This window comes from Podarcis filfolensis, assembly GCF_964270895.1.
Source record: "Podarcis filfolensis genome assembly, chromosome: 7".
In the NCBI taxonomy this organism is placed as follows: domain Eukaryota; kingdom Metazoa; phylum Chordata; class Lepidosauria; order Squamata; family Lacertidae; genus Podarcis; species Podarcis filfolensis.
The window spans coordinates 50,688,677-50,710,302 of NC_139603.1; the positions used below are offsets into that span (position 1 = coordinate 50,688,677).

General features: G+C 46.9%; 1 protein-coding gene and 1 long non-coding RNA gene across 7 annotated transcripts in view; one reads left to right on the forward strand and one right to left on the reverse strand.

The window, feature by feature from the left end:
* The window catches only part of NOL4 (nucleolar protein 4), a 115,519-nt gene extending 95,074 nt beyond the window's left edge, over positions 1-20,445 (reverse strand). For 2 of the 3 annotated variants that reach the window (XM_083622987.1, XM_083622986.1), the window contains exon 1: positions 18,062-20,445. In XM_083622987.1, the coding sequence (XP_083479113.1) occupies positions 18,062-18,343 (282 nt within the window). In that variant the 5' untranslated portion in view covers positions 18,344-20,445. Of the gene's footprint in view, positions 1-17,210; positions 17,327-18,061 lie in introns of those variants that run through there. The other variant, XM_083622989.1, reaches the window with a different exon arrangement.
* On the forward strand, positions 2,055-14,972 carry LOC310766364. 4 transcript variants are annotated; one of them, XR_014550099.1, is made up of 3 exons: positions 2,055-2,530; positions 3,270-3,348; positions 14,837-14,972. It is a non-coding gene; the product is annotated as an uncharacterized lncRNA (long non-coding RNA). The 4 variants fall into 4 exon arrangements; XR_014550100.1 differs by having other exon boundaries at positions 14,840-14,972; XR_014550101.1 differs by lacking the exon at positions 14,837-14,972 and adding an exon at positions 14,356-14,688.
* Positions 20,446-21,626: the final 1,181 nt, after the last annotated feature.

Below are 21,626 nucleotides of genomic sequence, written 5' to 3' on the forward strand. Positions count from 1 at the left end.
TAACCACAACTGCCCCCACTCATCTTAGTTTGGTGTGGTCTTCCAGGTCACAGGGTACAAATTAAAAGCAAACTAGCCCTACTAGCACTTTTTATGTCACAAACTAAACACTTCCAGTGCAACAGAAGTGACCCAAACTCTTTTTTTATTAGTTCTAAATACTTTAACTTTGACTGAGAAGATATTCCACTTTGTTCAGTATTCTGTGTGTTTGTCTGTGTATCAGCAGTACCAACATATATAGATCTGCATTTTTTTATGTGTGTACATCTACATAAGAAAAATTAACAGCACTAAATGAGAAAACTTTGGTGTGGATAGTATCAAGTCTCTTCTGTGTTTACAGAATCGTAGTGTTATAAGGGACCTCAAAGACCATCTGGTCCAATCCATTGCTGATGCAAGAACTTTACTGCTAATCAGTAGCCCATCCAGCCTCTGCTTAGGAACCTCCTATGAAGAAGAAGTCCACCACTTTTCAGGGCAACCTGTTCCATTATCAAATAGCTCAAAATCAGGATGCTCTTCCCAACATTTAGTTGAAATTCTGTTTCTCGTAATTTGAAGGCATTAGTTTAGGTCTGTGAAGAAATCCTGTTTATTTGAATTAAGTTTTAATAAGTATCATGTAATGTGTTATTACATTTTGTATTGTGACGTACATTGGTAATGTATTGGATGTGTGTGTCTGGTCTGGAAAAAGGCAGTTTAACAGTAGCTTGGGGCCTTAACCGACAGCTGAGAGGAAGGGTTGCTGTTAGAATTCTCAGTGTGCAAAAGAATGAGAGAAGTAGTACCAAAGTCATGTTTGTTTGTATCACATTAGTAAGATAGTGTGGACTCCAATGAAAAAGTGGGCGTGTTTTCTCTGTGTGTTTGTGTTCCAGTGTCTTTCTGGGTGGTGACATGTCAGGGTCAATGCATATGAGAGCATATTGGGGAGATTTCCCCCTGACATATGTATTTTATATCTCTACATCAAAAGATATGTGTATGCCCATCACAGTCTGTACCAGCATCATTTTCTGTTAGTATAAGAGTCATTTCACATATTGCACTTTGCTGAATTAGACCACAGACCCCCAACCCTAACTCCTTCCCACATTATCCACATGCTCCTAACCCTAAGGTTCACAAATTGAGCATGAGCACCTGAAGGAAGCAAATGCATGGAGAACAATTGTGGGGAACCTGAAACCTTTTAAATGCTGTCAAACTCCTATGCCCAGTGGCTCCAGCAAACATGACCAATGATCAGGATTGATGAGTTGTAGTCCAACATCTGGAGGCCTGCTGGTTCTTCACTCCTGACATACAGCTTCTACACATGTAGAAGCATGTAAACTTCTACACAATCTGGAACTCTAATGCCACATGGTTCCAGAGTGCAAGGAAGCCAAGCACACAGAATTCTACATGTGTCAGATTCCCTGCTCAGATACTCTCCATATGTCAATGTTGGGGGTTGGGTTGCACATCATTAAGGGTGGAGGAACCAGCAGTGTGTCGATCTCTGTTTATGAGGATAACATGTGAAACAGTTTCCTTCAGCATTCCGTTTCCAACAGCAACCTGCCAGATGCCTAGAAGTTCACAAGCGGTACATGAAGATGACATGCAATTCCTGCTGTTTGCTCCCAGCATCTGGTACTCTGGTACATCATTGCCTCTGAGCACCAAATGTCCATGTCCATACCTGCTTTTCCATGCAGGACTCCACAAGCAAGTTATCCCATGAGGTGATTGTATTGGTGTTTGTGTTTTGCTGGGCATACAGATGTGTGTGAATCACACACGCGTACAACCAGCACATGGGACAAGGAACACGTGGGATGGCTTAGTCGGTAGGGCATGAGGCAGTTGATCTCACGGTCGTGGGTTCGAGCTCCACGTTGGGCAAAAGATTCCTGCATTGCAGGGGGTTGGACTAGATGACGATCGTGGTCACTTCCAACTCTACAGTTCTATGATTCATGCTCCCACCTCCCCCCCCCCCCACCGCAACGATTGTCAGAGCGTTCCGTGCTGCCAAAGCAAGCATTGTGACGCAGCGCTGATTCTGTCGGCTTGTGCTCTGTGCCACAATCCCTGGTTGAGTCAATCCAGTTTCAGAGCCATTCTCTGGTTTGGGATGTGTCAACATCACCAGTTCTCGGGGCGGGGAGCACGAGAGCGAGCGGGAAATTGAGGAGGGGGCGACCGCGTGCCGGCCTGTTCTGTTGGGTGTTTGGGGTCGGCACGTGGGCGTGTTTCCTGTCAGCCAGCGCCTGTGGCGGCTCGGCTCCGGCTCGCTCGCTGCCCGTCCAGGTGCCGCTCAGCTGGCTCCTACAGCAGCTCGCCGACCCAGTCGCCATGGGAACTCGGCGGGCGGAGGGGGAGGGGGCGCGCTCTGCCTTCTGCTGCCGGGCCTGCCCCAGCGCCGCGCGCGCTCCTTCCTGCTCGCCTGGCTTCGGCTCTCCTCCCCCTCCCCCCCTCTCGCCTCCGCCAATCCGGAGAGGAGCCTCGGAGCCCAGCTATGTGTGTCCTGGAGGTATTTCAGGGTTACTATAGGAACGGGAAGGGAGAGGGAGAGAACGAAGGCGAGGGGGAGAAAGCTGCCCCCCCGCCCGCGCGTGTACACACACACACACACACACACACACACACACACACCTATCTTTCCCATCCCGCCCCTTCTCCCAGTGCCCCGAGTCAGGTGCCAGGCCACGGCTGCGAAGTCAGGGGGAGGGGAGCAGGCAGCGCCTGTCCTCCGCCACCCTCCTCGCGCCGTCCCAGCCCCAGAGCCTCGCCGCTGCTGCTGCTGCTGCTGCCGCCTTCGCCTGCCCTGCACGCGGCTGGGGACTCCTCCTCGCAGACCCGCTGCCGCGCCACACGCACGCGCGGCGGGAGAGGAGGGGTGGCGGAGGGAGAGGGTGAGGAGCGTCTGTTCTCGGCCCTTCCTCCCTCCCTCTCCGCCCAGGGTGCTTCTGTTCATCGCGCCGGGAAAGATGCTACAGTTGGGCGAGAGGAGCCTGGCAACGCCACGGACCCTGCGGATGCCAGAGCTGCAGCTTGGCTTTGAGGGAAAAGGGAGCGTCGGGCAGGAAGAAGGGGCAGTCGCATCGAATGAAGGGCCTCGAGGTGGCATTTTGGGTGCGAAGGGGGCAAAGGCACACAGTGGCGTCACCCGGGGGCACGGGCAGCTTCCACCCCACCCCCCGCCCTGCGGTATGCCAACTCCCTGCAGCCCGATCCCGTGCAGAGTGTTTTTCTTTCTTTCTTTCCTGTAGTAACTCCGGCCAACGCGACTTACTCCCGAGTCATTGTGCTGCACAGGATCGCAAGCCGGCCCTAATTCCTCATGGCCAGGTTTGTGTCAATTTGTGCCCCCAAGCGCCACTAAGGCTTGCTTTCCTTCTCGTTCACGCCGCTGCACACTTCATATAGGAGAGTATTCCACATCTCATTTTTGCCATCGTTCTTTCTTTTGTTTTGCCAAGGCCCCTGGGAGGCTTGCAGTGGGTCAGGCTGGCCTAGGGAAACTACTAGAGCAGCCAAGCACAGCATATGGCCCCCTTCTAAGCTGCCAGCAATAAGCCCTTTGATTCATCCTGTTGTGCATCTCCCCCAAGGTGTATGCTAAGCTCAGGGTGTGTGAGATACTTTCCTACATTTTTATTTTAATGTTTTAGGCAAAACAGGTGAGATGTGGGAGACAGGCAATTTTTTGCAAGAGAAATCATACAGAAATTGGAGGTCCAACAAATTATCTGAACTATAGTGTTGAAAGCCCTTTGGGGTTTTGTTGTTATTGTTGTTAAAGCATATGGCTTATTGACTGAGGGTGGAGAGAGAATTGTCTGCCACTTGCTAAACCAATAGTAGGCAGGCAGGCAGGCAGGCTTCTCAAAAAAACAACAACCTGAAGTTAAATATGAAGTGTGTGTGAGTTTGCACACACATGCACATACCACATATTTTAGCCAGCACAGAGGTTTTGTGGTGTTTTTGACTATAAGATTCAGTTCTTATATAAGACTAGCATCACAGTATAAAAGGCTGCAGTAAACATATCAGACAAGCATAAACGTCTGGTTCCAAAGCAGCACTAAAGTCCAAATATCTATTACTTTATTTCCTCCACCCTTAATTTACAGAATTTTGGATGGCCCTCATAATTTTTATTTGAATCTTGTTTCTGTTAGAATGTATGCAGATTGTGTATTTATTGAAGGAGGAAAGCACAGTGTCAAGTGCTAATTAAAATCAGGGTTATAGAACTTTTGTTACTGAGCTAAATGTGCCCCTCTTTCCATTTCCACTTGGCCTGTGGCAGCTCCTTCACAGCCTTAATTAATATGCCCCCGCTCGGTTTTTGATCTGGTCCCACTCCCATTTCTGTGGGAATATGACTGGAAGACCTGGGCAAGATACAAGACAAGAAGTCTTTAGTTTCTAGGGGAGAAATAACCAAAAAATGGGAAATCTGTTCTTGCCTCCAGTCTCTGCAGCGAATATATTATTGGAGTTGTTCCACACAGTCCCTAATCAAGCTGGTGCAGATGAAGGAGGAGGGAAGGATTACTTATGTGTGCCTGTATGAACAATTCCAGAAGGATAATTTGAGAAAAGTCATTTGTGTCATTCCTTGTGCTGTTGCCTGGTAGTCCAAAGAGTAGATCTGAGATGTCAGCACTATCATTGCAAGGGGCACAGTCTAAACTGTGGATTGTTGCCCAATATGACACTAATATCTATGTGTTGGGTGGGGGTGGGCAGATAAGACTTCTCACATTTCCCAGGCATACAATCTGCAGTGCAGGGAGCTGCCATCTTGATGCCACATCCAATACTGTTTTCAACTAACTGCAGTTTGTTGCTTCATCCAGATTCAGACAAACTATGGTTAGTTATAATTAGGGCTTGTCGAAACAAACATACATCAAACAGTGGCTGATGATGTGTTATGTACTGAGTTGAATAGGATCCAAAATGCAGCAGTCAGATTGGTCCTAGAACAATAGGATTCAGAATGCAGGAGTCTGATTGGTCCTAGAACAATGCATCAGTATGATTGGTCTGCAGGAGCCACCCAATCCAGCTCCAGGTAGAAGTGAATCCGCAACCTGATTGGCCTACAGGAGAATCCCGGAATTAGCCAATCACGTGTGGCCCATTGTGTAAATAATGTATATAAAGCAGATATTTTGGGGGAACTTTCATTCCTCACTACTATGAGCTGAATAAAGAGCATGAAATCCATACTCGACTCCAAGTGTATTTCATGATGAAAACTACCCACACTTCCTGGTTCAGACAAAATGACAAACTGGTTGGTTGAAAATGGAGGGGGCTGCTTCTGATTTCCTTCTCACTGTCCCAGCAGCACCAGCACAGAGCACCAGAGGAGGAGAGGGGATCAGGTCTATGCATATTAACTCTGATTTAATATAGGGGGCAGGGAGCCTGTGGCCCTCCAGATGTTATTGGACTCCAACTCCAATCATCCCTGTTGCCCATGCTGACTGAGGTTGATGGGAGTTGGAGTCCAACAATGTTTGGAGGGCCGCAGGTTCCTGAACCCTAGATTACCATAACATCCAGACCAGACTATTAATTAATTAATTAATTAATTAATTTTATATTCTGCCCTTCATCTGAAGAACTCAGGGCAGTTCAGAAGATTAAAAAAAAAAATACAGGATAGAAGCACAAAATAAACAAAGCAATAACCCCGCCTCCCACAAACACATTTAAAAGGCCGTAGAATATTAGAACATTAGTCAGCCAAAGGCCTGGTTGAAGAGAAACATTTCTGCACGGTTTCTAAAGATGTATTATGAAGGTGCCAGACAAGCCCCCCTTGGGAGAGCATTTCACAAACGGAGCCACTGCAGAAAAGGCCTGTTCTTGTGTGGCCACCCTCCAGACCTGTCATGGAGGAAGAAGGGCCTCATATGATGATCACGGAGTCCAGGTTGGTTTATATGGCGAGAGACAGTTCTTGAGGTATTGTGGTCCTGAGCACTATGCTAGCTTTGCCTGACTCCTAAGTTTGATGAGCAAGCATTTGATCTTGCCTTAATCCATGTAAATGCCTACACTGGTGGGTTATGTTTGGGATTAAATATTTTGCTGCATTCAAGATTCCGCTTTGGGATCAGCATGTCTATGATTTGACCAGAATAGTTACCGTATTTCTTTATTCAGTATTTGGTTTTTCGAATTTCAGTGGTGCACTGTGTGAGGTCAAAATTTGGTGCCCTCTCGCCTCTCGCCTTCTGTTTGGCTCAATTCACCATGTCATAATTATGATGGCCTGTGGCACCCACTACACTCAGCACCCAGTGTGGCGGAACCCTAAATTCGCCTCTGGTATACACAGCATATCTCTTGCTTTGCTATCGTCAGTTGTCAAAGAGGTTTGCAAGTTTTTGAAGCACTATAAAAACCATGAATACCCAGCTTGATCAGAATAAAACAAATTGTCTACATACTATGAACAATCATGGCTCTGTCCTACCACTTTCAGCTCCCTCTCTTCTCATCCTCACTATTCTCTGGCCCCAGCCTTCAATAATAACCCAGAAATAAAATAATTCGATTACTCTGTTACAGTTTTCTTAAGTCATCTAAAGTTTTGCTAAGAGAAAGATGAAATACTGCTACAGATTGCTGTGGGCGGACTGGACCTTATGGGATCATATGATAAGTGGTGTTTTTATTTTACTGTATTCTAGATTTAGAAAATTTTTTAAAAAATCCCTCATAGAAAGTTTAGATTACATGTCGTTTAGTTGCAACTTAATATGTCCCCCCAGGCAATGATTTAACAATTAGCATTCAGCTAGCACTATTGAAAGACTGGTCTTACTGCCTGTTGATTTGTATCCTGGCATTTGCTTTGTATTAAGGAACAACTATTATATACTGCGTGTGCACATGTATGATAATATATGTAACACCCTTTGTCTTAGAGTAGGCTCATTGAAATCATTAGGACTGACTTCTGAGTTGGCATGGTTTGGACTACATTGTCTGAAGCTAAAGGCAGAAGAGATGTGAACCTATAGACATTTGCAGATAAGGCTTTTGTTTGTAACATCTATTGGGTCCATTCACTATTCATTCTCTCACTCACAAACCATTTCACACTATTCACACACTCCATTCATGTCCCACTCTGTCTAATCTATAGCATCCACACATTCGGTTGAGTATCATTGTGTTGGGGCTGTCTTCTCTGCACCCCTTTTCATCAACAGTTCCATCTGCTTCTAAACTTAGTGAGAAGTTGTAATGTTCACAAGCATTTCATATAGCTTTTAAATAGCTGAACTAATATCTAGGAAGATCTTGTTTCAGTATGCTGAAGCTAGAACTCTTAACAGCCAGGAGCTGTGCTGGGTTCAGTGTTTTTGGGCTATGACCCCAGGCTCTTCTTTGGTCATGTATTCCTGATTCACAGTCACGTTCTATGATTTAGATTTAATATGTCTCTCTAAATGTGAAGCAAATTACGCAAAATTTTGTTTTGATGTCCCAAATAGATATTCTTATTCTGTAATGGCAGACACATTTTATTACTAACTTCCAAACATTAAGCACCTAAATCCACAGTAATAACAATTAAATGCAGTGATAGATAGATGGTGGGAGGCCCATTTGTGTTTATATGGATTTTTTTCCTTTGACTTTTTAAACATCAGTACATTCTCAGTAATCACTGCAATCCTCCTGTACAGTAGGTCTCATAATCTAGGCGTGAGGATGAAGGACTACTATTTTCCAACCAGTCAAATTCAGTTGAGTTAAAGTGAATCAAGGGTATGCAGTTCTCAGCTCATTCTCTTAACTGCTGTGCTACTGCATGGGTGTATTGAGAACGAAGAAGGACTTTATTCAAGTTGTAAAAGCTCTTTCTGAAATTTCAACATTTATTTCTGCCCCCACTAGCTTACAGGGCTTGTCCTGTTATTTGGCAGAGTGAGGGAATGGCCTCAGGTGGTGTGTGCTGGGAGGCAGTGGTGCCCCTCAGCTCTTCCTCCTGAGCTCCCTGACCATACCCTCCTGCTGGGAGAAGAGAGCTGTGTGTGTCATGCCTCTTGCCCTCCACCTTTATAATTACCCTGCTGATCTCCCTCAGGGGCAGTGCAATGCTCCATTACTAATATTGAAGTAAGATTTACTGCTAAAAGTGGCATGGATGCATGTGTGTGCCATTTTGTCCTTTGCCTCAGGTAGCATAATATCTTGGGCTAGCCTTGATAGCTTGCTTTTAATCTTATTTATGTATTTATTCAGTCAGCTTATCTTGTCATGGGTACCCCAAAGCAACTTACAACCAGACAATAAACCCCACATAGATACCTGTACATTAAAACCAAGAGGAAAAAGAAATACCGTACATATAAAATAGCCCACTCACTTCTAAAAGGCCACAGGTTACAGAGGAAAGTTTTTGTCTGGCACCTAAAGATATATGTGGCACCAACCTTCATAGCACTGCATTAGCACACAGAGTGGGAGCCCATTGAAAACTTGAATACTTTAGCCATATTCTGGCATTCATCACTCCAGTGCTGAACAACATGTGAACAATGAATAGATCTGCATCAAGTAGCCCTTTCTGTGATGTGGTATGCATCTAGGTTGCAGATTCCTCTCACCATAGACATTTATACCAGAGGTAGGAAACCTCCAGCCTCTGGGCCAGATTGGACCTGATACAGACCCCAGTTTGACTATGTGGCCATTTCCCCCAAACCACAGCCATCTCCCCCATGTCTGACATCATTTGTGATATCAGGTGTGAGGCAGGTAGACACATGGCTTCCACAGAAAAATTGGGAACCTTGAAGTGTGTTCTAATTGTTTCTTGGCAAGCAAGCCTTGCTGTCAGCACTGATCAATGGTGACACCAACAGTAGTTGAGATTTGCTGTGCTATGGAGTTCCTGGCTGGGAACCACAAAATTCCCCATGAAGGGGCCAGGCACCCACAATTTTTAGTACCAGGGCCATGTATGCTGCATGTCTCCCACACCCTGGGCACCCACAGTCGCGGGGCCAAGGTGGCACTTCTGCTGTAGTACAGCCAGTCCCTGTGCAAAATGGCCTTGCAGCAAGTATGGATTTTATTCATGAGCCACCTTGACTTTGTTTTCAAACCCTGTAAAACCAATGCCAGTCAGCGTGGACAATACTGGCTAGCTATTCCTTTGGTCTACCTTGGTATAAGGCAGCTTCCTACATTCCTAACAGTGAGGAGGGAAATTGGCACTCTGCAGCAAGCAGGTGAAGCAGTGGTGGACGCAGATGGAATCCTTCCCCTGGTAGTGTTGTTGCTCCAGTTGAGCCCAGCAAACACCAGTTATAGAAAAGGAGCCCTTCAACAGTGCTCAAGGGCTGTAGTGTGGAATCGACCCTTAAAAGAGAGCTACAAAAGTCATTCAAAATCCCAGGAACCAGCATAATATTTTAGAAACTCAGCCTCAAGTTTTAGGAAAGAGTCCTGCAAAAATCAAGTAAGTATTCTAACATTCTTGTACTATCATCAATTTTCTAAGTACCCAAGCACCTGGATTTCCTACCTCACCTCCACCTACAGGAGAAGTGGCTGCATTGCTACCTTCTAACTTGATAGATGGTCAAAAATTGAGTGTGGCCACCTCACAGTTGGCATGCCATACATACACCCCACACATTTTGCATATACATCACATAAACAGCAGAGCAAGCACGCATAGAATCATAGAATTGTAGAGTTGGAAGGGACCATGAAGTTCATCTAGTCCAACCCCCTGCAGTGCAGGAATCTCTTGCCCAACATGGGGTTCAAACCCATGACCCTGAGATTAAGAGTCTCGTGCTCTACCAACTGAGCTATCCCAGCAGGATATTCACATGCATATTGCATACATACTAGGGGACACACATGTACATACAGAGAGGGGCACATTACATACAATGGATGGATCTGGTGAGCAGGGAGGGAGAGATCTGTATCCCTCTCTCAAGCCCTTCAGAAAATGCTTGCTGAATGCTGCAGAGGTGCTCCACAATGAGGAAGCAGCAGAGAATCAGATGGTGGGGGTCAGGGCTGGGGGCCTGTCATTGCTACCACCACCAAATTGTGAAGCGGGGAGTGAAAAAAACCTTTGGGGGCTGAATATGGCCTGGGGGCCATAAGTTAATCATTCCTAGCCTAGAGTATCACTAAACTTCTGTAAACACTCTTTGATAGTGATCTAGAACAAGTGATTTGTGAATAATAGTTTGTGGATGTTCTGTAGAATACATTAAATATTGGCTTTCTTTGGTGGCAGTATGTAGAAAAGCATGGGTGGAGAGAGAATAAATATTTGGGTCAGTAAGTCAATGAACAGAATTAACATGATCACAGAGAACAGGACCCATAAGAACTCAGTTTGCACAGTTGATTGCACAACTTTTTGCACTGACAGAACACTAGTTCACTGTTTGTGTAGAAGAGATAAAACTCCACACTCACTTCCTCTTCCTTGAGCAATAGGAATACTGGTTTTGATAAAGTTCCTTTCATTTGGAAGAGTAACCACTGTAGATGTGTGGTGTTCTTGCACAAATCTGCTTATTTTAACAAATCTGCTTTATTTTTACAAGTATGGGGTATGGGGGAAAGAATAAAAGGAGAAGGAAAAAAGATAAACCAAAGCACGGAGATGAATAATTTCACGTGTTTGTTCTGGTGATGATGTCATCAGCAGTGCAGGACCCCTGTCTCTAGGCTGTTTTCCTTTTGCTTTTTCACTGATCACCAACTTGTTGCTCACTCAAGCCATATTTTCTGCTTCGGCCTGTGCCCCTTGGGAAGAAAAGTGTGGTGAGTGATCTTAGGAATGCCACTGCCTTATTTTTCGGTGAGAAAGTGAAAGGGAATCCTGGAATAGTAAGGACTGTCTCTGTCTACAGGGGAGATAACAGGAACTGGTGGTTTATGGTGCTTTCAGTGTGGAGCATGTCCCTACACACAGCTGAGCCGAAGTGAAAGGAAGCTCTCTTCCAAAGTGATTACAATTGCATGGGCCATAATGTTGGTGGCATGCCTGCTAGCCTTATCCCTGTAGCATTAATGGCCTGGCTGCATTGCTTGTCCACACACTAAAGCTGAAGTAGGGAGCCTGATGTGCATGTGTAGCCTTCCCATGTGATTTAGAAGCCCATGCAATCAAGGTTCTAAATAATGCAGAGAATCTACATGCACATAGCTGAATTGACTTCAGTCCCAACACATGGACATCAGCAGGGCCAGGCCATTGAGGATGTGTTGAGGGGGCAAGCCAAGTGAGTGTGATCCTGTTTCCCCCTTGACCGTAATCATGTGAGGGCTTGAACACCTGAAGAGGGTTTCACAGGGTGTGCATTCAGATATCTATCATCTTCCTTGCCTCCCTCCATGGCAACAGCAATTCTTCTCTCATGTGAATGGAGGCAGAAGGAATGAGCTGAGCCACAAGGATCAGCTCTGCCTCCTGCAAGGGAAGTATAGCTCTACCTTTTCCACCCCTCGGTTCCCAACATTTCATCACACTTCTAACCAAAGACAGGAGCAGCTTGATTCTCAAAGTCTGGGATTACTGGAATCACTGGAGACAGGGGTTTGTGATTGATGGGAAATTCCAAAAGGGCACTGAGAGCAGATTAGCTGAGAGAACCCAGTAGCAGTATAACCACAGCCCTGCCTCTATTACTTCCCCTCCCTTTGCTGGTCACTACACTGGAGACCCAGAGCCACTGAGTGTCTCAAGTATAGTCACACTTATACAGAAGTCCAGAAGTTTGCTTTGATGGTGATTTGCACATTGAAATATATACACTAGTAAAGTGCTTCTTATTAAGAACATAAGAAGAGTATGGCTGCCAGATCAGGCTAAAGGCCCATCTAGTCCATCCTATTCTCACAATGGCCAACTAGATGCTTATGGGAAGCCTGGATTCAAGTGCAGCTAGTATTCAGTGACATACTAGGTGGTACTCAACTAAGTTTTGCTCAGAGTACTCCCATTTAAATTAATAGGGCTAATTTAGTCATGTTCCTTAATTTCAATGGGCCTGCTTTAAGTAAAACTTAGCTGAATAAATACCACCCCCAATGTGTGTGGGGTGTGTGGGCGTGTGTAAATAAATACACATGTAAATAAATACACATGTAAATAAAAACACATGTATAAATGCATGTAGATAAAAACAAAAAAACATATACACACACATGCACACTTCTGTTCTGCATGCCAGTCATTTAATTGCTAAATGCAACATACACATTCTTCATGAGGTAAATGTATTGTGTTTTCTGTCCAGGCCCCCTTAAGCTCTAAGTTCAGTGGCAAATATTGACTGTATTTCCACATCCACATATTGGTTTGTACTTTGACCATTCCTACCCACTTTCACTTTCACTGCTAATTTTGAACCTTCGGAGAGGAATTTAGTATATACATGTATTTACAAAAGTCTATCCTTGTTTTCTAACATTCTTTGGAAAGCTACATCCTAAAATATTGCAGTTACCGTATTTTTTTAAAGTACTGCCAGAGATAGTTTTGTGGCTATAATTTAGCCATGTAATGAAGGATTTTTCTTATTTGTGAAAATCTACATTAAAAATTACCAGTTAATAAGCCATGTCAATCTTTAGAAGAGTTTTACATAACTGAACAAGTTTGACATAAAGATGAGGTATAAAGCATAGCCAAAGTGAAAACATTATTCCATGGAATTTTAAGATAAAAGTATAACGTTTATATAGAGGGTGTGCAGAACACAGAGTAGCTATATCCTAATGCTTTAACTTTTTTAGTTAACCAGTGGCACATAGACACATTTTACTCTTGTCATGAGGATTGATTATTCTAATGCACATTAGAGACAAAGAACTCAGAAACAAAGAGTGGTAATTATTAGGAAGTTGCCTTGTACACTGATAGCAGCTTTCTAGAGATTCAGACTGGAGTCTTTCCCATCCCTGACAGGATATGCCAGAAATTGACCTGGAACTCTGCCTCTATTCTACTACTGATCTATTGCTGAAAAATAATAGGAACCGCAAGATGCATATTTACAAATCTTCAATAACATTCCCACAATTGTATTGTTGTGCTGACACTTGTGGCATGTTAAAGTCCTGTACGTTAACAGTTTTCTTAATAAGTATTTCACAAACTTCTTTGCTCTTTACAGTTATCACTGCAAGTTAAAGGGGAGAGTTTATAATAAAGATACATTTTTTAAAGGAGCAGGGCTAGCAGTCCAATTCTATGCATTTGTGCAGATGATGTGTCTGCAGTAGCATCATAATATCACCACAACTCTTGTGTAGTTGTACTGGCATAATTTTTGACACCCCACATCCTAAGCAGTTACAAACTGATGCAGCAAGTCAGGAATGGACCACTGAATCATATGCAACTTAATTTCCTTTTAAAGTGTAATTTAAACCCCAACAACTTTTATGCTAGGGTAACCAAAATATTGGTCTGTGGAATCCATTAATTAGACCTTCACCAGCACACACATCTGAACTAGTGGCATAACATCCACATAGTTACTTACACAAAAGATAGCAGGATACACATATTTCTCTCAAATAGGGATCAAGAGGACTGTCTGCTTTCATATAGTATTTCACCTGGCCCTCATTGCTTATCCTGAACTGCTGATGTGAGGCCCCACCCCTAATTCAGAAATGTTTGAACTCTAGCAGGCATGGCCAAACTTGGCCCTCCAGCTGTTTGGGGACTACAATTCCCATCATCCCTGACCACTGGTCCTGTTAGCTAGGGATGGTGGGAGTTGTACTCCCCAAACAGCTGGAGGGCCAAGTTTGGCCATGCCTGCTCTAGACCATAGACCTGAATTCACATCCTTGGCACATCATTCTGTACACATGAGAACATTTGATTTCAAGCTGGATACTATAATTTGTACCATTATCACATAACATCACTAATGTTTTTCATTCTTTCCAATTTTATTTTCAAACATAAATACTAATTTAGTCAGAAATCTCATAGAAGCTGTTCATAAAATTATCTGTAGAATTTCAGTCACCAGTCACACTAAGGATAGTGTTATGTGTTGCTAAGTGACTGTGAGTATCAAGTATAAAAACTTTAAACTAATTATTGTCAGCCATTTGGCATATTTCTCTGTCTTATGCTTTCAAGTAAAGCCTCTTGATTAGGCATCATTTCACTGTTCTCATAAACTGCAGTTTGGGCTTAATGAAAGAGAGCAGATGACAAAAGAACAACAGTGGGAAGAGTTAGCAGAGGTACAGTATATTATTCATTGAGCTGCACATATAAATACTCCACTGTGTGTTGTCCCACTGTAGACCTAAAATGGCCGTATTGCAGGATGTTGTTGCCTGGTGACCAAGAGTGCATCTCCTACACCACAGAGGGATGTGAAAACAGGGAGACTGATTTGCTCCTTTTGCTCTCCAGAAGACTGAGATACTGAAATAAATTAAATCAGCATTCAACAAGCTAAATATTCCCTTTCTCTGCATGCTGTTTAAACTGAATGAGGCCCTGGGAGCCTGAGGTGTTCACCAACATGCAACAGCAAACTAGATATAATATATGTTCAGGCCTTTGTATTTCATTCGCTGTCCATGCCATTTAATAAACAGATAAGGGCATTGCTACTGTAAGCCTGCAAGTTATTCTTGCTTCAGTGAAGTCTGTGTTGCTTGTCTGGTCTGTTCCGGTGCAAACTCCCACCTGCTATCAGTCTCTCTTTCTTTCATTAAAATCAAGTAGTTAATTAGCCCCAGCCTGTCCTCTCCCCTTCTCTCTTTCCCTTTAATGCAGCAGTAATGATGTCTAATTACCAGCAGCAGTGGATTACAGAACCTTCAGGAGCAAATCTCTCTGCCTGACAGCAAAGCTGAGCAACAAACCTTAAAGCTTCAAGGAGAGAATAATTCTGGACAATGAAGGTGGTTTGCATATTAATTTTTCATCAAGCCAATTGCTTTGATGTTAAGAATGTTATTTTGTACATCTGTTAATTCTGTACTGACCAGAATTCTCAATAGTGTTTGATTTTTTAAAATGAAATACTGTACACTACAATGACTTTTCTGGTAGTGGGAAAAGTTTTTTGATTATATAGTATGGAAGTTACTGTCTCTGTGCACTGTAGCAGCAGATATATATGTGACAACATTGTCAAGTGTATGCAGCAATCAGACAGAAGAGTTAACAAGGAGTGATAGTATGTGATGAAACTCTTCTATGGCCACTTGATATGTTGGGATGAATGAGATGCTACGAAAGAGAGTGAAGCTTCTGTCCATGGTGCCAGTGAGTAAACTTGAATGACTTCACATAAATGTTAATAGCAAAGTGAAACTGAAAACACTTCCAAAGTCAACCATTGATATGTATCCAGCATGCCCAGTGTTTCAAATGGAGTAAGATGCTATCCCACGTCTTTTTAGGCTGCCTCCAAACCACCTCATTTCTTCCAATGGCTGTTATTGAGTCTGGCATAATTTGAAATGAAACCATTCCACTTCATTTCACTTCCACTTTGAGCACTGAGTGCACATTAGAAAAAATCTAAAGTTGTCCTTAAACAATTGATGCATCCTTGTGAATGGGGATATGAAGTTTGAGGTGATCATGATTCAGTAACATCTGTGCATGCTGTTTGAAATTTCTGTTATGGAGCGGATTTAGGAAACTAAATATTTGCATGCACTCAAGATTGAATATTTTACCAGTGCAAGGAATGCTGTTAGATTTGAATCATAGAATCGTGGAGTTGGAAGGGACCCTGAGGGTCATCTAGCCCAACCCCCCACAATGCAGGAATCTTGCCCACAGCTGTCACTGTGTGGGTCCAAACACCAACCTTCTGGTTAACTGCCAGACACACTGTCCCATTGTGCCACTGATAGTACAGAGTAGTGTGTACTGGTCACAGTCCAGTGCACAGACATACATGGGCATATGCCAACCTGCATTGGATTTGGGCCATTTAATGTAATATAGAAATTTGATGGGCCTTTTTATAGTTTTGTTCCCCCATTATTGCACTGTTGCAGAGGTGATCATTTCCAACATTGTTGCTGCAAACCTATACACACCTGGGAGAAAGTTTCACTGAACTCTTGAGTGTGTACTCTGTGCTTTTCTGAGTCAAGCAGACAAATGCTTAGGTGAAACTATGTTTAGTAGGTGAGTATATCAAGATAAATTATGGACATCAAATTGTGACAGAAGCATGAGCCAAAAGAGTGGGGATGTGCAAAACCCTTTAGAAACAGCACAAATATGGACTTAGTTAATGCAGATGTATGTCATTTATACAATGCAATCCTATATATGCCTACTCAGAAGTAAACTCTGCTGAATTCAGTGGTACTTACTCCCAGATGAGTGCATAGGAATACAGCCATAAAGTCCCAGAATAGTGCTTTATCTTTACAGGGAAACTAATTTTTCTAAGGCTATCCATAAATTCCATCTTCCTTCAAACATGAGTTTACCTGTAGCTTTCCAAGAAAGATGCTATGAGACATAAAGGATGCTTCCTGCAAGGCTATTCCAGTTAATCAGCATTAACTGAATTAATCAGCATAGATACGAAAGTATATTAGTTGAGCTTTTCTTGAAATTTGGTAATACTTTATTTTTATGGGATTAGGTACTTGAACCATAGTAAATAGTTTGGATACAGGTTTATAGTGGATAAAATCCACTTTTGAAATAAATGGATTTATGCAGGAGTGCTCGGTGGAGTGTCCCAAAGGTACAAAACTTTTACAAAGTAATCCCAATAGGTAGCTGAAATCCTGAAACCATAAAATAATAAACACTGTATAAATTATTCCCCATTACTTTAAGACATTTAGTATTATTTCATACTTCATTAACCATGGCCACTGGCATACAAATACTGTATCTTGATTTGCTGCTGGTGATTAAAAAAGCACATGGAATCCTAGCATTCTACAGCCACATCTTAAATACATTCTACAAAATCTTTCACTGTGTCAAAAAAGAAAAAGGAGAGCCAGGACACTTTTTCTTAGTCCAACAACAAAATTGTGTTTCATCAACTCCGAATGCCAAAGGTAAGATTTTTGCTATTGCACACACTTCCACAAACCAGAGTAAAAGGTAAAGCTTGGAAATCAAGAAAAACTAAAGGAAGGAGAGGAGAAAGCAAACCTACTTGTAACCAACAGTTCCCATCTTCTGAACCAGGAAATTCTGTTGCTCCTGCCGCCACCACCACTACCACCACAACCCAGCATAATAGCACTTCTGCTGTGAGATCTACAGCTAGCTTTTCAGCCTCCAACCTCTGGAAGGCTCACAATACTTCTGGGCTGGCATCAAGTGAGACTTGAACAAGCGGGGAGGGGAGAGACCAACCAATTCCCCCATTTGGTCATGTGCAAAAGCCTACAGCTCTTTTGTTGATTCCCCCCTGCCCTCTGCTTTCTGCAGTGAGCCGAGCACAGCTCCCCGATGCTCAGAGGGATATGGGCTAACAATGAAGGGGAAAAACACAAGCTGCTATCCCGGGGAAAGCCCCAAGCCAAGGGCCGCCCCGCTTTGTGCCAAGAAGGACCCGCGGTGCTTTCTCGCTCGGAACTCGTCTCAGATGGGGAGCGCGGAGGCGTAGGACATGCCTCCCCCCCCAGCAGCCCCCCCCCACGAAGCCCCCTCTCAGCCCCGGGAGGCGAAGGGAAGAGGCCGCCCCCCAACAACGACAGAAAGGGGATCATGGCAAGGGAAAGGCAGGAGGGCGATCGCGCTCAGGGTGTGCTTGGTGCGTTGGCCGCGCAGGGAAAGAAGGGAAGGGAGGCGCACAAAGCCCAGAGCCGTGCAGAAGGTGCCAGGCAAAGGCAGCGCTGGCTGGAGGTTGGGGGGCGGGGGGAGGAGGAGGGGGCGGAGGGAGGCGAGCAGCCGGAGCCCACGGGTGGCCGCGATGGGGCGGCAGCGGCAGCTGCTGCTGCTGCTCGCCACTCTCCCTCCCCGGTGCGGCTCCCAAACAAGGCAGGCAATTTCTCGACTCACCGTGGTCTTGACCGGCACGTAGAGCACTTGCTTCCCTCCGCCGCCGCCGCCACCAGCGCCAGCCCCGCTGACCTCGTCCGGATGGCCGAGCTGGAAGCCTTTGGATTTGACCCAGAATTTGAATTTGGCGTTATCCGTGGAGCTGCTCTCGGAGCCGTTCAGCAGCTGGACAATCCGCTCGTATTTCTTGCGGGTCACCGTCTTGGTTTTGCCCGAGTCCCCGTAAGTCCGGAGGCACCAGTCCTGGAACTGGCGGTACATGTCCCGGTCGCCGCTCTCCATCGTCCCCGGGCGAGACACACACCCCCAAAGCGGACCGGGGCACCTGTTCACCCCGGGCTCATGGAGGAGGAAGATGCAACCAGGAGGAGGAGGTCCCGCGACAATCACACCCTAGAGAGGGCTGAGGGGTGGGGGTGGCTGGGGTGTGTGCGTGTGTGTCTGCTGGGGGGTCTCCTCCCCCCTTTCTTTGCTGGAGGAGCGATCGGGGTGGATGAGGGGCTGGGCGATCAATTCCAGAGTGGCTCAGCAGTCCTGATCATTTTTCAACTTGATCATCCCAACCGCCACCCCTCCTCCCCACATCCACCAGGCGACCAGGTCTTGCTTCCTCTTGCTTCCCCAGTACGTGATCCGTCCCTTTAATCTTGTGGCCGACAGGACTATCCCGGCGTCTCCAGCAGCGCCTCTCCCCCCAGCCCCGAGGGTTGCGCCTTTATGGCCCCGAAGACATGGACCCTAGCTCCGCGAAGAAAAAAGGAAAGGGAGAGCGAAAGGACAGATCATGGAGTCGGATTCTTCTCTCCCGGGCATCCGCTTCAGCCTGGATGGTGCAGGTTGGAGGGAGGGGGGGCAGAGAGAAAAGCCCACCCTCCACCCCAGCCAGCCAACCCTGGGCTGCCTTCCTGTGTCTGTCCGGGAGGACCCTGCTTCTCCCACAAGCAGCCTCTCCACGTAGGATGGAGGAAAACGCTGAAGGGCAAACGGGTCTCTCTTCTTCTCTCCTCCTTTATTCCATCTTAGGGCTCCATGCTTTGGGTGGGAAGCTGTTGGTGGGATAGAAAGTTCTTTCCTGCCTAACAAATCCAGGGTGCATCACCGAGAGAAATCTTGACAGATCATCCTCGCAGGCTTTATTTGGCTATTTGGGGGGGGGGGGGAAATCCCACTAAACCGAGTAAAAGAATAATGATGATAATAACCTCGACCCTTCTGAAGGTACAAAAATTAGGCTTGGGACCAAAGGAGGGCGAGCTGAGTTCTGGGAGGATGTTGGCCGGCGGATGGCGGCCGTCGGTGGGGCTGCGCATGTAAAAACGGGTTTTCGCCCATTTAGCGACTCGTCCAGCCGAAGGTATCTGGCGGTCTCCCCCGGCTGCGAGGCGTTCGAGGAAGTTTGGCGTCCGGATGCTTGATGGAGAACCAGCGCCGCCCGTTTCCTCGCCGCCGCCGCCGCCTGCTTCCCTCCCTGCTCGGAGCAGCCTCGATTATTGTCCCTGCCTTGGCCCCAGTTTCCGTTACCCCTTGAAACCCTCGCCGCCTGTGGGCCGCGCCGCCGAGCCCCCTCTCCTCCTCGGGAGCCCAGTTGCCAGCGCCTCGCGACGACGACCCTCCGAGCTGGCGAAGGCAGGCGGCAGCTGCTCCATCCGACACCTATTCGCCGCCCGGGAAAGGGAGTTCCCCTCCTCCGCCTCCGCCTCCTCCTCCTCTCCGCCGCGCGAGCCCAGACACACTCCCACTCTGTCTCTCTGCGCGCGTCTTCTCTCTCATGGCTCCCGGACCCGTCCAGTCCTGGCTCCTCTCTCTCTCTCTCTCTCTCTGGTCACCTCACACGCCAATCCCAGCTCCCTCTCTCAGACCCTCCTATGGCTCGTTGCCGTGGGGGGTGAGGGGAAGGCACCGAACGGCTCTCCCTCCCATCTCCACGGCTCTCCCTCCATCCGAAAGGCGCCGTGAGGTAAATGAATGGGCCGCCTGGCACCTTGCGCGCGCGCCGCGCCTCAGCCTTGTCCCAGGCAGGCACTTGCGAAATGGACAGTGCCCGCCTGCCTCTCCCGCCTCCTCCTCCTCTCCCCTCCTCCCCCCACCCCGCTCGCTCCCTCAGTCTCTCTCTCTCTCTCTCTCCCTCCCTCCCCCGCCTCCCTCTCTGCCAGCCGCTCTCTCTGCTCAGCGGCTCTACTAGAAGGTCTCGCGGCGCAGGAACCGGGACTGACAGCCGGCAGCGCGAGCCGAGCGCGAGCAAAAGCTCCTCGCCAAAGCCCTTCTCTCCCGCGTCGGCTCCCCGCCTCCCCTCCCTGCTCCTTGGCCGCCCTCCGCTGATTGGCCAGCGGGACAAAAGTTTCTGTGGAGACGGCGGAGCGGCGACGTGACGGACAGAATTGTCCCATTTAGGGATGCCGGGCTCGCGCATGCTGCGGGCGGGCGGCGGCAGGTTGGAGAGCGCCGCGCAGGCGGGCGGGGCTGGCCCGAGCGGCGGGCGGCAAGGTGGCGCAGGGGAGCCGGCGGAAGGAGGAGGAGGAGGCCGCTCCACCACCCTCCCCGCCACAGCCAGGTGGAGGGAAGGGGGAGGGGCGTGCGAGGGGAGCGTTTCCATGGAGATTTCTCCTGGTCTAGCCTAGCTTAGCCTCCCTCTCTCTCCCTCTCTCCCCTAAGTCCCCCCCCCACCTTCCACCTCCCTCCCATCAGATCAGCTGACACGTCATTAGCTTAGGACCTAATTATTGCTTATTGGAGCAACAAATGAGCGAGAGGGCCAGCTGCAGGAGACTGGCAGGGTGTGTGCGTGTGGGTAGGGGGGCAGCTCCCCCCACTCGGAGTCCGGTGAGCCAAGAGTCCCGAGTGGATTCTTGTTAACTTGCAGGGCTCCTCCCGCAGCCGCAGCCGCCCCCTTAGCAACCTGCAAGCTCTCAGCCCCGCCGCTCCGCCGTCCGCCTCCTCCTTCTTGCCACTTTTGTTGTCGTTGGTGACTGGGAGGGGGGCACAAGACGATGCATCTGACGGGAATCTGGCCTCCGTGGACCCCTCTGTGGCCCGCAAGCATGGAGGGCTGCTGCCGCCGCCGCCGTATTGTACAGCCAAGGCATCCTTTGCTGTTGCCGCTAGCGGTTACCTTTGCAAAACAAAGCACGTGGACCAGTCCTGCCTTCAAATGGACCCGTGCTCAGCTATCCGTCTCCAAGAGCCAATGCACACTTGCTGTTGACAGTGGGGGGGGGGATGCCATCGGATGTGTGTTGTGGGGAGGTCTCCATTAGGATGTCCCTTCTGGTACAAGGATGTTGCTCACCTGGTAAGTGCGGGGAGGGAACTCTGGAGAGAATTCAGTTCCTGCCTTTCCCATAAGGCTGTTTAGAGCTGCAATTCTTGCACTAGGAAGGAGCTTCCCCATGCAACCAAAAACTATGGACATTTTCCTCACAGGTAAATTCTTCTGGTATCAGTGGGACTCTTCAGTATCCGTTTGGGACACTTCATGCCTAAGATGAAAATTATTTTTGTAGGGGAGAAAATGTGAGGCAAAGCTACTCAGTGAGGACGTGGAAAGTCCTAGAGCTCAATATGCTTT